Source organism: Arvicanthis niloticus, chromosome 12 (genome assembly GCF_011762505.2).
Source record: "Arvicanthis niloticus isolate mArvNil1 chromosome 12, mArvNil1.pat.X, whole genome shotgun sequence".
NCBI lineage: Eukaryota > Metazoa > Chordata > Mammalia > Rodentia > Muridae > Arvicanthis > Arvicanthis niloticus.
This window is the reverse complement of record NC_047669.1, coordinates 21,536,685-21,552,499: the sequence shown is the minus strand read 5'-3', so window position 1 is coordinate 21,552,499 and position 15,815 is coordinate 21,536,685. Positions and strand designations below refer to the sequence as shown.

At 48.2% G+C, this 15,815-nt stretch overlaps 1 protein-coding gene across 3 annotated transcripts in view; it reads right to left on the bottom strand.

Moving 5' to 3' along the window:
* Positions 1–15,815, bottom strand: part of Mylk (myosin light chain kinase) — a 254,873-nt gene that overhangs the window by 80,593 nt on the left and 158,465 nt on the right. For all 3 annotated transcript variants that reach the window (XM_034514936.2, XM_076942877.1, XM_076942876.1), the window contains exons 12-16: positions 10,938–11,075; positions 9,016–9,213; positions 8,138–8,387; positions 2,200–2,271; positions 661–1,748 (exon numbers count right to left, since the gene is read on the bottom strand). In XM_034514936.2, the coding sequence (XP_034370827.1) occupies positions 661–1,748; positions 2,200–2,271; positions 8,138–8,387; positions 9,016–9,213; positions 10,938–11,075 (1,746 nt within the window). The remainder of the gene's footprint in view (positions 1–660; positions 1,749–2,199; positions 2,272–8,137; positions 8,388–9,015; positions 9,214–10,937; positions 11,076–15,815) is intronic.

Below are 15,815 nucleotides of genomic sequence, written 5' to 3'. Positions count from 1 at the left end.
CTTGTGAACTCCAAGGCCTCAAAGGCCACGGGTGGCAGGACTTACACCCCCCTCCCCCCACCAAGAATGTGAAACACCAGCAAACAAAAGTCTCATCCAAATTAGGAAGCGAGCAGCTCTGTCCCGCGTGAATGGGTCCATCGGGGCTGTGTAAGGGTTTGGCTTGCCCACGGGTCCCTTCAGACCCACAATGTTCTCAAGACCAGGCTGTTGCTGATGCCAGCTTCTAGCTCCAAACCCAGCCTGCCGTCACTCAGCCTTTCCTACACTTCTCAAATGGTCTCAGGGTCCCCAGATAACCTCAGCTCCATGTCCCCCTTCTCCCAGTCTGCAGAGCATAGCTCTCTCTATGGGGCTGGGGGATGTTGAACACTCAGTCCTAGGTAGGCTCAGAGGAGATCTGGGTAGGGTGCCAGACAGACGCCAAGCCACAGCATGTACCACAAGGATCAGAAGCCCAGCTTGCATCCACAGTAGGCTCACGTGTGTACCCAGGACCCCTCAGCAGAGAGCCCATCCTGTAAATGAGGGGGATAGGGATGGCTATTCCAACTCAGGCCATGGCTACAAGTGACCATCAAGCAGACTACAGGTTCATGCTGTGACAGTGACCCATGTAGGTACAGGCTTCCCATTGCCCCTACCCTCACCCTCATTTACCTTCCTGGGCGAGGATGATGAATTTCGTGGTCTTGAGTGTCTTTCCATTCAGTGTCCAGGTGACAGTGGCTGGGGGATCAGAGGTCACCTGGCACTGGAGTAGCAGCTTCTCACCCTCTGACACATGGACATCTTGTAGTTTTTCCTTGAAAACTGGGGCTGAGCCTTGACTCTCGGGTCTTTTTTCATTGCCCGTGGCTCCGACATGCCCTTTCTTACAGTTCACATCATTCTTAACCTCCTTGAGTTCCTCTTTCCCAGCTGGTTTCGGGGTCTCAGCAGACTTGGCATTGGCCACAGGCTTCTGGCTTTCAGTAGGCTGTGCGTTGGCTATGGGTTTCAGGGACCCTGAAGGCTGAGCGTTGGCTATGGGTTTCAGGGTCTCGGCAGGCTTGGCGTTGCCCACAGGCTTCAGGGTCTCTGTAGGCTTGGCATTACCTAGGGGTTTCAGGGTCTCAGCAGGCTTGGCGTTGCCTATGGGTTTCAGGGCCCCGACTGCCTGTGCATTGCCTGCAGGTGTGGGGCTTTCCCCAGCCTTGACATTCAAGACCTCAGCACTGTTACCCCCATTCTCCGCGGGTGACTTCTTCTTGCCACCTAGCACTGAGCGAAAGTCTGGGGTGGCAGGTTTTGGAGGCGGTGCCTTTTCAGGAACGGGGGTTTTAGGGGTCCCCTTCTTGGCTAGTACAGACCGAAAGTCAACCTGTTGGGGGCTATGCACCTTCCTCTCTTCCTCAGATACAGTCTTTGGCTTCACTTGCCGCTGAAGGTTGGCTCGGAAATCCATCTGCTCGGCTGGGATGTCCTTCAGGTCGTCTTCTGATACAGTCTTGGTGCTCACCTTCTTTCCCAGGAGCTCACGAAAGTCCAGCTGCCCCACCTCCTGCTGGCGGATGGCTTCTTCTGTGTGCAGCCTGGTCTCCACCCGTCTCTTCAACAGCCCCCTCACGTCTTCTCCGTCTTCCTCCTCAGGCCAACCCTGCCCTCTTGCTGGCCAGCCAGGCCTCAGGGTCCCATCACGGTCACCATCACCATGAGCACCAACTCCTCCACCACAGAGGCCCTCACAGCTGGCAGGCTCCCGCCCCCTGCAATAACCAGTGAAGGAAAAAGAGAAAGTAGCAAGAGGAAAAGGGGCTGGGTAAGGCAGAAACGTCAGGGGAGAGCAAATCCCTGAGGGCGGAGGGTAGAGAGGAGGGGGAAGGGGACGTGGGGGCCGGCCAGGCTGTGTTTATAGAAGGGAACATTGGTGAGAGGCACTCACTTGCCTTGTTGGTTTATTATATCGGTAATGATTTCAGTAGCCTTATAAGGGTGTGTGAAAAAAAAAAAAGAAGAGAGAGAAAAGAAAAAAGAAACACACACCACCCCCTCCTTTGCCTTCTTCTGACCTCCCTCCTTCATCCCCTTCCAATCTTTCTCTTTGGCTCTGGTAGTCTCAGCAGGAGAACACAAACAACCCCAGGCTTCAGGGCCAGGCGGAGGGTGGCCAGTGTGGTGGTGTGGGGACCTGGCCAGGCTACTCCTGGGGGCACTCACCGTGGTGGGGCTCTGGAAGGACTGGTGTGCAGCATCAGTGACACTTGGCAACTGCACTCGCCAACCCGGTTCCTGATGAAGCCAAGGACAATACAATAAGAACCATGAAGCTCCCTGGGTGAAGGACCTATTCAGCTCAGGGCTAGAAGGGGAGCACGGCAAGTTTAGACTTGGTCATGGGCTCATGGACCATAGAGGAGAGAGGAGGCCTCGGGCTTAGCTGTGGCTTCCATCCCAGACTTAGATTTAGGCTAGGGCTCTCACCCTGTGGTCAATCTTGATTTGTATAGTTACAGATTAAAAAGAAAGGGGAGGGGGTACATTTAGGAGGGCAGCAAAGACCAGCATCTACACATGGGAATCCTTTAACACTATCAATCGAGTACTCAATCCAAGAATAAAGATTTATCCACTGTGGGGTTGTGATGAAGCCTCTGGTCTATGCAGACAGGCCCCGCTCAGATGCCTAGTGACCTGACCTGATTCTACACTCCCTCAAAGTAATGACAGCCGCTTCCCCAATAGCTGAATTCTCCTCGAAAACAGCCACAGCCTCCCTTCATTAATCAGAACATTCTGTGTAAAAAAAACCTAACAAGTGTGTCTCCCAACATGGGTGGCCCCTTTCTTTTCCTTCAGGTGGAGAGGATTCTGGATTTGTTACAATCACAGAGCTGTTCAGCCTCCAGGGGTGCATGGTTGGCTGAGGCCCCTCTTCTCAGGCAGGGGGCTGAAGGGCTAGCCCGGTGGAGTCAAAGCAGTTGAGCTCTCTGGCCTGCGAGGCTGCCCTCTACTGGTGTTTTAAGGCAATGTCTCATAAAGGGTCAAGTCTGGGAATTAAATGGGTGAGTTCTACTATTCAAGGACTGTGTTTATCCAGGACCCTCCGGCTCTCATGATTGCCACGTGCTTTGTCTTGTTCTGTACAGTGTGCCAGCTTGGTCTGGTGAGCGTAGGGAAGGAGACTGTGGGGATTCTGCAAGGCACTGCTGGGATTCTCAGGTCCCACACAGTTCCCTATATTGTCTTAGCAACACTGCTAGGTCTGAGCGACCCTTCCAGACCCCATGATAGACATACCAGCTGCCAGCTCTGGACCTCCTCCTTACAAAACCCATCACTTTGTCTATGGTTCTAACAGCTTAGAGGCAGTACTGTTTATAAAAGACAAACGGAGTGCGTGAAGGTTAAATGGTATGCCTGAACTCAGAGGTAACTAGCAGGGACAGGGGCTGGGACCCGGATCTACCGGCATACAAGACTTGTGGCTTGCCTGTGTACAGGTCCTACATTGCTTATCAGAACCAGTTTGCTCTGGAATCTTTGAGTGTTTGTTCGTGTGTCTATATACATGTGTGCCTTAACCACAAGAGTAGGTGCCCTCACGTAAGCGTATAGGACCGCCTACATCTTGAATCTGGGGATATGTGCTTACATTTCCTGCTGCCACCTCTCTTTGGTACTTCCTCAGGGGAAGGCACTAGCAGCTAGAGAGTGGGTCTGCTTCTCGGGGTCTGTAGATTTGTTCCTCACCCTTGGGCCTTAGGTCCATTTGCTTCCTTCCAACCCTCTCTCTCCTCCTTTGCTCCACCTTTGTGCTATCCTAGGCTGTGACCATGTCAATCCCTTCCTGGGACCTCACTCCTTTCTCCTCCCTGTCCGCCCCTCTAGTTTGTCCCTTCCTCTAGGCCGGAGTTCTTTGAAGCTGCCAATTCAAGTCACTGGAAGAGTGCAGGCTCTACTCTGTTTACCTGGTAGCTCACTAGTGCCAGCCTGTGAGCATGCCACCTGGTTTCCTGATTCTGTCAGCCCACAGGGCAGTGTTAAGCTATTCTTTCCCTACTTCACAGTGATGCTAACATGGAACAGAGAAAGATGCCCAATGGGTGTTTCCTTGGTAGCTCTTTTTCCCTCACATTATCTCCGAGTTTCCTCTTGTCATAAGAAGGACAAAACCCAGGCATAGAAATCAGGAGCAGATACTGACCAGATGGCTCCACTTTACCCTAGGCACACTCTAGGAAGCTGTGCATCAGAGATGGACTGTCTGCTGAGCTGGAGCTACACTTATCTATATATCCCCATGGAGGGAAGCAAGTGAGGGCTCTTGTCATCGCCACAATCTGTTCCTGTGGTGGGAACCATGGACAAAGATAAGCCCCGCCCAAGGTCCCTAGCTCCACCCACCCTGAGGTCTTCAGGCAGATGACGGAAGAACATAGAGACACCATGGCTGGGCCACTGGGGGAACAATATTGAAAGCCTAAAAGGAAAACCTCTACTGAGCCTTTAAGTAAGCCATGGGTTCTTCTGGAGAATATAAAGTTCAGATAGACTCTTGCCTGGGCCCATTTACCAGTGACCTCACCAGCAGGAACAGTATCTCGGAGACATCTTTAATATTACCTACACTCCATCACAAATGGGCTGAGACTGAGTGAGGCCTTGCCCTGATGTTGCCACACAGGACACAGCAGTTACATTACATGCAGCAAACCTGCCATAAACATGCCTCCCTTTCCAGGGCCCTGGATTAGAGGGTCACATTCTGGTTAGAAGCCTTGCAACGTGTCCCTCCCCAAATCACTGTCACACAGGACGATTTTATATACAAAGGTAAAGAACTAATTTTCTGGAAAAGAGCTGTGCTTTCTAACATCCCAGCTGGAACTTGAAGCTGATGTGTTGCTAGCTCTCCTTTTGGTCAGAGCTGGCAAAGGGAAGGAGAGGCCAAAACTCATCCACACCCACCATTCCATGTTGGCAGGAACAGACTGGACCCCTTGGTTGTCTCCCAGCCCCACTTCCCCAGCCTTCCTTCTTGGAAGACCCTCTTCCATGGGCTACGTCTGACTTCTGTCAAGACAAAAAAAAGTGAGAGGGAGCGAGGTCCCTGGCAGGCCTGGCATGCACTCCTCAGGAGAAATTTCCACTGACTTGCTTGGTTTGTGCTGGGGACAGAGCCAAGGCCAAAGCAACGGCCTCCCGGAGGAATAAGGAATCTAGACTTTGGGAAGAAAAGGGCAAGAGATGCATGAAGAGGCTAGCATGAATTCCCATGTCCCCTAATTCCCAGTGCATGGAAAGACACTTCTAATGATAGGCTGCAAGAATGGAAGAACATCTGATGGAAGTCAAAAGACAAGGGCTCGAACTTAGTTAGGCTCAGCTCGTGGCCATGAGCAAGTCAATGACCTGAGACCTCGGTGTCTCTCATTATTAGATGGAAAGACTAGATAATTTCTGCATTCTCTTCCAGCTTGGATAGTCTACACTTTATGACTGTCCCCAGCTGGTCCCAGACAGTCTGCCTTTTGCCCTTCCAGTGTAACCCCCTCTATGGCCTGGCAAACTTCCTATAGATCTTTGCTTTGTGCTTTCTACCTCCTTCTCTCTTGGCTTATTTAACAGCCAACTCCTCTTTCACTGGCCAACACAGTCTTTCTTTTTGCTTCAAAATCTCACAAAAAGCCAGGAGATGGAAACAGGAGAATCAGGAGTTCGAGGATATATATACTGAGTTCGAGGCCTCTTGGGCAGTATGAGATTGTATCTCATAAAACCAAACCAGACAAACAAAATCAATCTCTCTCTCTCTCTCTCTCTCTCTCTCTCTCTCTCTCTCTCTCACACACACACACACCTATCTCTTATAGGTTATCTAGTTGATTAATACAAGCGTAGTCTCAAAGTATTGTCCCTTCATAAGAAAGTATTGTCACATTAGTCACTTTTCCCCTAGGACTGACCTAGTGAACAAGACATCTAGACATCTCATCATGGAGGCAGATTTGTTCCTCCTGATAACGACTTTACGCCTAAGGCAGAGTCCATTGACACCGTCTAGGCATATGGCTGATAGGAACGGGACAACATGTATTTGTAAGAGAGTCCTATGTTTAATTCAGAGCAGTGGAGCTCTGATTGTATGGGCAGAACTTCTGAACAGACCCAAAGATCTCTAAGAGATAATAGCTTTCTTTCTTTTCCTTTTTTCAAGATTTTATTTATTTTATGTATGTGCGTACACTGTCGCTGCCTTCAGACACACCAGAAGAGGGCATCGGATCCCATTACAGATGGTTGTGAGCCACCATGTGGTTGCTGGGAATTGAACTCAGGACCTCTGGAAGAGCAGTTAGTGCTCTTAACCACCGAGCCATCTCTCTAGCCCAGCTTTCTTTTTAAAAAGGGTATTTTAAAAAATTCACCTATGCATTTGGGGTTGGCTCCTTAAGCAAACAGCTAGCGGATGTGAGTAAAAAGCACACGCTCAGAATTATTCTAGGTACAGGATTCCAATCTCAGCAAAAGCCGTAGCACGTACCTTGCAGAGGGGATCCTGAGTGACGGCCTCAGTATGGAGAGCTGATAAAGTTCAGGAAGGAAGTGACCAGGTCCTCAGGCACCTACTGTGGCTGTGTCTAACCACACTCAGGATATGCCACAACCTCACATACGCAGGGAAGGTGCTTATGCCAGTCTTAGGCCTCAGAGAAGGCATTCTGTCCATCAACTAGGCTTCACTTAGGATTTTAGGAGATGGAGTGTTTTAATAGGGAAAAGTAATCTCCCTGTGGTTGTTTTAATTTTATTTTTTTTATTACTCGTGATGGCTAATATTATTAACTTGACAATATCTAGACTTACTTAAGAGACAAGCCTCTTGTCCGACCTGTAAGGGATTGTCTGTATGAGGTTAACTGATTGGGAAGACCTGGCCAGCACCGTTCCCTGGGCTGGGGGCCTGGACTGAATACAAAGGAGAAAAGCAGCTGAGCACTGATGGTTCTCTCCCTCTGCTTCCTGATTGCAGATGCCTAGAACTGCTGCTGCTGTGACCTACTCTCTGTTATGGACTGAACCCTGAAATGAGACAAAACAACCTCTGACTCTTTTCAGAGTCTTTTATCCTGACCTCGAACTCATAGAAAGCCACCTGCCAAGTGCTAAGATTAAAAGTGTGCACCATGCTCTTCCCTGTAGCAATTAAAAAATATTTTAAGACTTATTTTTGAATGTTTTTTTTTTCAGTTCTGGGGATCAAACTCAGGGCCTTGTACATCCTGGCAAGCATGCTACATCCTGCATCTACTTTTAATTATATGTATGTGCTCATGTCTGTGTATCAGTATATGAAGTAAGTACAGGTGTCTCCAGAGGCCGACAAGGACATCAGGTCCCCTGGATCTAGAGTTACTGTCCAGTGTGGGTGCTAGAAACAGAACTGGGGTCCTGGGCTAGAGCCGTGTGTACTCTTAACCACTGAGTTCCAACCCTTTCCCATCCCACCCCCCATGTCAGTTGAATAATAATATATGAAATCCATTGATATGCTTTTTACCAAAGGATGGACTCTTGGTTCTTCACTTCTTGAATAAAGGTTTTACTTGGAGGCTCATTTCTAACCAAAAACCATATAGAATGATGGTGTGTGATTTCCTAAAATGGGTAGTAAAAGGCACCAAAGGTTCAAACTATCTCTAAGATGCTTCCAATTCTTAGCTGCTGTGGTCTGGAAGGATGTGCCCTTGAGGTCCATGTATTGAAATTTAATGTCTATTGTGAGGTATAGAGAAGGTGGAAACTTAACCCAGCCATATATTTAGAGGTGAGTCCTTGGGAAAAATCTAACACTAGGTAATCAATCAGTTGGAATCCCTGTGATTGAATACTAGCGGCTGTAAAGATGAAACAGAGAAAGGTCACATGTGTGTTCTCTGCCTCTTTCATATGATGCCCTGTGCCACCCTGGGACTTTGTCAGTAGGAAGGCCATCACCAAATAAAGCTGTCATCCTTGGACCTACAGAGATATAAACTCAATAAACCTGCATCAGCTGCTGCTTCCTCTGGCTTCCCAGTCCTGGCTTAAGAGTGAGGAGAGTCTGAGGGTGGGGGAGGGGGTGAGAATGGCTGGCAGGACAAGGCAGACTCACTTGAGCAAGATCTCATACTGGCCTGCATGCCAGGGCTGCACGTTCTTTAGAACCAGGGTGAACACGTCCTCATTCTGGAGCAGCTCAAAGTGGCCACTGTCCTTGGAGAGGGCTTTGCCGTCCCGGAGCCAGTGCACAGTGGGAAAGGGGTCTCCAGCTATGGCGCAGGAGATGAGGACACTCTGGCCCAGGGAGGCTGTCACCGAACGAGGCTTGCTGATGAACCAGGGCTGGGTGCCATCATGAGGCTCTGGAAGGAGGCAATGGGGAAAAATAGAGACGGAGGCCCTTCAGCATGGAGCTTGGCATCCACTCCATTCTTCACGATGGTAAAGTGTTGGAAGACAGTGTGTTACCAGAGAACAAGTGGTCTAGAAGGTACTTGGACTGGGTGTGTAGATACATCCGTATTGCAAATCTGCCTTGGTTATATTATCAGAGGATAGAACTAATATGAATTTGTATAAGCCCTGATAATATGGGGTCCTAGGCTTGGTGTTCATGATCTGCATCGGATGTGACCGATGAGAACTGTTACTGTTACTGTTACTGTATGTGCTTAGCCACCTTTCCTCTTGAAAAGGAGGTTTCTGCAGGAAAAAGGACTCATAAACTGTAAATTATATCCCAAACCATCAATGCCAAATTAAGTCTATTATGGATTCCCCTCAGCACTCCATCTAACTTAGCAGCAGCCCAGAAAGAGCAGGGACCTCAGAGAGCAGGGAAGGAAGCCCCATTCTGCGAGAGCTTGCGATGGAGACAGTAATCTCCCTCGGAGCTACAGCGGGACTGGAGTAGTCTGCTGTGTGTCCCTCACCTCTAAGTGGCTTTGGCAGAAGTTGTACCCTGACCCCCTCAAAGCAGCCCAGCTTCACCTTGCACAGTGAGTATGGCACAGGTGCGGACCTCCCCAGCACTGTTCCAGGCCTCACAGGTATATGTGCCCGTGTCCTCGGGGAACACCTCCTGGATACACAGGCTGTGCCAGCCACCTTTCTGCTCGAAGTGGAAGTCCTCTGACTCCTGGATCTCATTTCCCTCGTGAAGCCATATGACTTCTGGCGGTGGGTTCCCTGAACACAGAGGAGCAACAGGAGACTGTCAGGGAGGAACACCCCTAGCCAGGAAGCAACTGTGCACTTAAAATGCTAATACTGGGCTACCAATGTCTCAGCCTCAGTTTCCTTACACACCCTGCCTTATAGGGTTGTTAGGAGGAATAACTGAGTCAATCTAATCTTTGCTAGCTGCCCTCAGAATGGCTTAGAGCACAAAGAGGGCATCTAACCCTGAAGGTGTTCTCAGCCCCGCCTTGCCTCACATAGAGACTCTGTGGCAGCTCCCCTGCAGGCGGTCACTAGAAAGAGCTCCATAAGCACTGGGCTGCCACTAATGTCCCAGGACCTCAGCTTGCAGAGGATTTCTAAACATGGTTCTCAGTGTGTAGCAGTGCCAGGCTATATGCTTCTGGAATGTTTTGGGAGAAGAGCTCAATGACCATGTGAGAGCTTCTTTAGATCTGAAAGCTGACCACGAGGCTCTGCTTCCAGAGGGATGAGGGCCCTGGGGAGACATAAGAGTGAGCAGATGGCCATCTGTCTCCACGGGTCAGACTCCACATGCCTGGAGGCCATGTGAAGAATATCTCTTAACTCTTCCAATTGGATGTCTCTGTGAAGCCTCTGTCTGGGAGTATCATGGAAAGAGCCTTCATCCTCTGAAGGACAAGTCCTCGGGTCCTCTCACAGTTTATATTTATTACGTTTACAGGTTTAGAGGGAAGAGAAAGCCAGAGATGGCTACCCCCAGGTTTCAGAGGCACTGCTAGGAACCAAGAACCACAGATACATCCAAAGGTGCTCATGTCTACTCTGTCACAAGTGTGGAGCTGGGACTTTGTGAGCTTCTCCTGCCACCCTCAGCAAGGGCCAGGAGAGCTCGGTCTAGGTGCAAGCCATATTTCTCTGTCTGTTTTAGAAGAGCCTCTGATCATCTCCTTTCTACCTTAAGGTCTCACTAAAGCAACTCAAAGAGTGTCTGAGACTCGAGAGGTCCTCACAAAAAAGATTCTAGAAAATCTTTATGGTCCTTTAAGTATAGGCTTATAGTGTCTGCAAATGGGATAATTTGAATTCCTCATTTCCTACCTGCAATCTTTTTCTTTCTTTCTCTTGCTGTATGGCTTTTGCTAGGATTTCACTCACTATGTAGATTAAGAGGGGACATACTAGATATCCCTGTTTTATTACTCATAGGACTCAAAACTGGAAGGGACACTATTTGGGAAATGGAAGGGGGTGGTGGGAGGCCAGGAAAGGCAGTGACTAAATATAGTTAAAGTCAGTCCATCCATAATGCTTTTGAATAAAATGTAATTGTGAAACCCATTACTTTCCACAGAGAACATGTACTAATTTTAAAAAGGGGGTGAAACTCTTTAAAAATTCAAACATAAATAAATAAATAAACAAATAAACAAATAAACAAAATCAAACTAGTACCAAACCAAACCAACCAAATGACAAAACAAAACAAAAACAAAAACAATACCCAAAACAATCAAACAAACCTCCTAAGCATTCAATTGGAACTGGCCACATTAAACTTGATCATCTTCTTCCCCTGGACCACATAACCCTGAATCTACAAAATACTACCCAGATAGCAGAAGAGAGAAGGCAAGAGACTTGTACCCCTTGCCCATGGATCCATGGTGGTTTTCTGGGCATCTAGGAACAATACCCATTGCCACATGATCTCTCTTATACACCCCAAGGAGAGAGCTATCTGGACAGACCTGACACCTGGACTGTCATAGTGACCTGGCTTCCATCCATGACTTTGAGGTCGGAGAGGCCCTGCAGGAAGACGGGTGCAATGGGCTTGCTGGGAGCTGGGGACAGCCGGTGTTCCCTCTCTCCTTCACCTTTCTTTTCTGTGTGGTAGGAATAAACACAGGAGAGAAACATTCAGGCACTCCACAAACACACTAGATGCCATATCTGTGCTGAAGCCAGGTCTGATGAATGTTGAGAGGCTCTTGGAGATCACTGGGAACAACTTATGTCCCCTGTCACTGCCAGACACGACAATGCTCTGGCCTGACAGCAGAGACTAAACAGTTTCACAGAGTCCTGTGCAAACAAGTTCTGGTTCCTCCGAAAGACCTCAGCGAGGAAGCTCATACTGAGCATCTTCATGAAGACTTTTGCCTCTTAAATTCTTTTTACTCTTTTTAATTAAGTGATACATTCATGTGGCACAGAATCCAAAAGATACCAAAGGGTCTGTGTAAAGTCACCCTCCCTCCCAACCTGGCTCCCTGGCACTGTCTCCCCAGAAGTAAACAATGTTCAGTTTCTTCTTAATCTTGCCAGACATGATATATGCATACAACACTTACAGTAAGCAGATGGATAATTCTCTCCCTTCTTCTTTATTCTCCTCTCTACCCCTTCATACCCCTTGTTCTTGGTGCTGGGTATCAAATCCAGGATCTCATACATAAACACATATGCTACTACCAACCTATACTCCCAAGGCCACTTCCTCCTCCTTTTCTTGAAAAAAAAAAAAAAAAAAACTAAAGCTGGATATAGCAACACACACTTATAATCCCTACACCAAAGGGGCAAGAGAATGGTGAGTTTGAGGCCAGCTTAGGTAAGATCATGTCTCAGCTAAACAAAGCAAAAACTACAGGGTGGGATGTGACTCAGTGATGAAGCAACAGTCTCGCCCGTGTGTAGTAAAGCACTGGATTCATCCTGCAGCCTCTCTCTGTCTCTGTCTGTCTGTCTGTCTGTCTGTCTGTCTGTCTGTCTCTCTCTCTCTCTCTCTCTCTCTCTCACACACACACACACACACGCATATACACACACATGAACACACACATGCGTGCAAACACACACACACACACACACACACACACCCCAAACTAGAGAGACAGAAAGCACAGCAGTGGGTGCCTGCAGCAGGGCATGGGAGACGGACTAGAAGAGAGCAGTAAGGAATGCTCACGAGAAACAGAAATGTTCACTTTTTAGGTCAGGGCAAATGTTTCACAGATATTAACATGTCTGACAAAACCCATTTAAGTTAAACTCTTAAAATACATGCAGCTTACTGGACCTTCATAATGCTTCAGTAATATCTGGGAAAGAGACAAAGGTAGCGTGCTAGCTAATAAAGGAGGAAAACCAGGGCAGCTCTCTACCCAGAGGTCTTGGTCCACCTCCTCCCTCTCAGCTCTCTGAGGAGATAGCTTTTCACAGAAGGGTTTTTCTGTACTCTTGCCATAGTCCCCCAAGCTGGCTTCAACCAGTTTCCAGGAGGTAAGACGCTGTCTGCTTAACATGCAGGGCAAGCCCCAGGCTGCCCAATGTCTAGCCTGTCTGGTAGCTTTTTGCTGTTGTCTCTTTCTGGTACTATAAGGAGTAAGATTGGTAGGGCAGGTGCTATGGTTTGAACTAAAACTCAGGGTGAACAACAACAAACTATTGCTTTCTGTTTGTAGTGCTCAGTATCAAATCAGGGTCTGAGATTGGCAAATGTTTTACATGTTCCTTGGGAGTCACAGTTGTGGGGAGCCGACAGAAGGCGGCTATCATCCTTGCAGCCATCTTGAGCCATATACCCTGACAAGAGACTTGATTACAACAGCCTACAACAGCTGAGCACACTCTGATAACATCTTGTGTTAGATACCCAGGATTTTCCCTTGGGTGTGTAAGACTTAAAGGTGTGTGACTTAAGGGCGTGACTTAGAGATCAGATTTAGAGATAAGACCTAAGGGCATGACTTAAAGGCGTGGCTTAGAAGTGAGACATATAAAAGTGAGAGGCAGACAGAAGAAATCAGTAGGAATTAGGCACTGAGGAAGAAGACACTTGGACTAGAGAACTCAGAAGAAATTATTATTAGGTAATAGGCACTTGAGTCTTGGCACTTGGAGAAAGAACTTGGAACTGGGAAAGAGACTAGCAACTGGAACTAGGATTAGGTGCTAGGAACTAGGGACTAGGAACTCAAGGCTTGGGACTTGGACTAGGAAGAGAGACTGAAGAATAAACGGGATTGAATCACACTCTGTCTGGTCTCCATTCTTCGAGTCCGTCCTCTCTCTCTTGCTGAACTCCGACCTGCGGACTGAAGCAGCTTGGGACAGTGCGGGCTCTAACAACTTAGCCCCCAAAGCTTTTGGCAGTGCGGGTTCAAACACTGATAGAGCGGTCCTCAACATTTTTGGCCCCCAAGCGTGGGGCAGCTCGGGCTGTGAAATTTCACTCTCAATATGGAGGTACTAGAAGGGAGTCCTCCAAGAGGTGATTGGGTCATGGAGATACCACCCCTGTGAAAGATTAGTCTTTCTCAAGAGGCTGGGTCAGTTCTCTCAAGAGTGAATTGGGTCTCATAGAACTGGATTAGTTCATGTGAGAGTGGTGTTCTAAAGTGAGCCTGGAACCTGCACTGGTGGTCTTCGGCACATGCTATCACATGTACGCTTCTCAGTCACAACAGGACAGAGCATGAAACTTTGGTCTTCACCTCTGCAGAGAGCTGTGCCATGCTTTCTGCCCTCTAGAGCTAGGAACTAAGAAAAACGCCTTTATTTTACAAAGTATCCATCTTTGGGTATTTTGTTACAACAGAAACCAGACTAATACAATGGAACATCTCTAATTTAAAATCAAAGTTTCAAGGGAGGACTCTAGTACTTTGGGTCTCCACTACCATAGGGAAACAAATTCCAAACTTTCTTTCAAACCCTAGGACTCTGGGGATAGTCTCCAGGGTGTTTTCTCTACCAGGTTAAGGCCCAGTTCACAACATGTTAATTTTTATCTGTGACCACAGAAAAGCAAAGCTCTCCCAGTCCAGGCTCTGGGACCATGGAGGGATAAGGCTCAGAGGGTTGAATAAAGGTCAGAATAAAGCTTCCTTGGAGTGGCTGCAGCAGAGAGCAGGCACACAAGACCAACTGAGACAGAAACGCCTGTCCCGCCTCTGGCCACCAGGTAGTGTTCTTGGTCCCTGCCCCCATTTCAGGAATTGTCTTTTGATGGAGCACAGCTGCCGGTGGAATATTGGCAGGAGGTTGTGACAGCAGACTTAGGGAGCCTGTATTGGAAACACACAGATCTACCTCATGTAGCCTGGGCTGCCGTGGTCAGGAAAGCTGGCTGCCTCTGGAGGGTTGAGGAATTTCCTGTCTTGCACAGACTGAGAGGGCTTGAGGACAAAATGTTTTCCCCTCTGCAGAGGACTCCCTGTTCCTGCATCTCTGCCTGCCTCACAGCCCAAGCCACGGAGCTCCATACAGATGGACTGGAACTCCTTCTGGGTACCACAGGAACATCCAAAATCCCAGCTTGCTCACCTTTCTGCTGGCGGCTGTCTGCTCTTTCAGGCTGGGTCATTCTCTCTCAATTCTTCCTATTGCCTGCTCTCTCACCCAGGGCTCTGGGAAAGCCACAGTACTCTGGATTCTGGCTGCTGGAGTCTAGAGATCAGTTTACACCACCCAACCTGCCCTGGGAGCTAAGAAGGGGATGAGGGATGGGGGGGCAAGAGCTGCACCCCAACATGGCAGCTTGCTGGATCTAAGGCCTGCGCTGTGCCCTGGACCTGTGTCTTAGCTAGCTTGCTTGCTTTCTTTCTTTCTTTCTTTCTTTCTTTCTTTCTTTCTTTCTTTCTTTCTCCTTTCTCTCTTTCTCTCTTTCTCTCTTTCTCTCTTTCTCTCTCTCTCTCTTTCTTTCTTTCTTTCAATTTAAGGTGTATGTATGTATGTATGTATGTGAGTACAGTGTCACTGTCTTCAGACATACCAGAAGAGGGCAGCCGATCACATTACAGATGGTTGTGAGCCACCATGTAGTTGCTGGGAATTGAGCTCAGGACCTCTGGAAGACCAGTCAGTGCTCTTAACTGCTGAGCTATCTTTCCAGCCCCATGTCTTAGGTTTCTATTGCTGTGATAAAATAACATGACCAAAAACAATTTAGGAAGGAAAGTTTTTTTTTTTTTCTTCTTCAGTGTATAACTCTCAGGTTGTACTCCATCACTGTGGAAAGTCAGGACAGGAACTCAAAGCAGGAATTGAAGCAGAGGCTGTGGAGAAACGCTGCTTACTGGTTTGTTCTTATGGCTGGCTTAGTGTGCTTTCTTATTCCATCCAGGACCATTTGCCTAGGGGTAGCACTGCCCACAGTGGGCAGGGCTCTCTAGACATCAATTATCTACAGATTGATTTTTATGGTGGCATTTTCTCAGTTGAGGTTACTGCCTCTCTGGATGAGAGAGGTTGTGGCAACTAGATAAAAAACAAAACAACAACAAACAGGCCAGCACAGGCGGAAACCTGAGACTTGGAGCCAGATCTGGAGCATAAATAGGTCTCTGCCTATACCTGAAGCTGCACACTCTCTCCTGTCTCTAGGGTTGTCTCAGGGCTTCAGGGAGTTTTGAAGACAGAACGAGAAAACAATATGTATAGCCACAGTGCTGCTCACCTTAGAGTGGTTTCCTATAAGGCTACTATAAGCAACAAAGTGTCATAAGCCGGAAATGCATTTGGTGAACCAGCCTTGCAGAGTATGGCAGCTCAGCGACACAGCTTATGGGGGACTGACTGGTAGTTTGATCTTGGGGTCACAATGCTCACTAGGTCTTTCT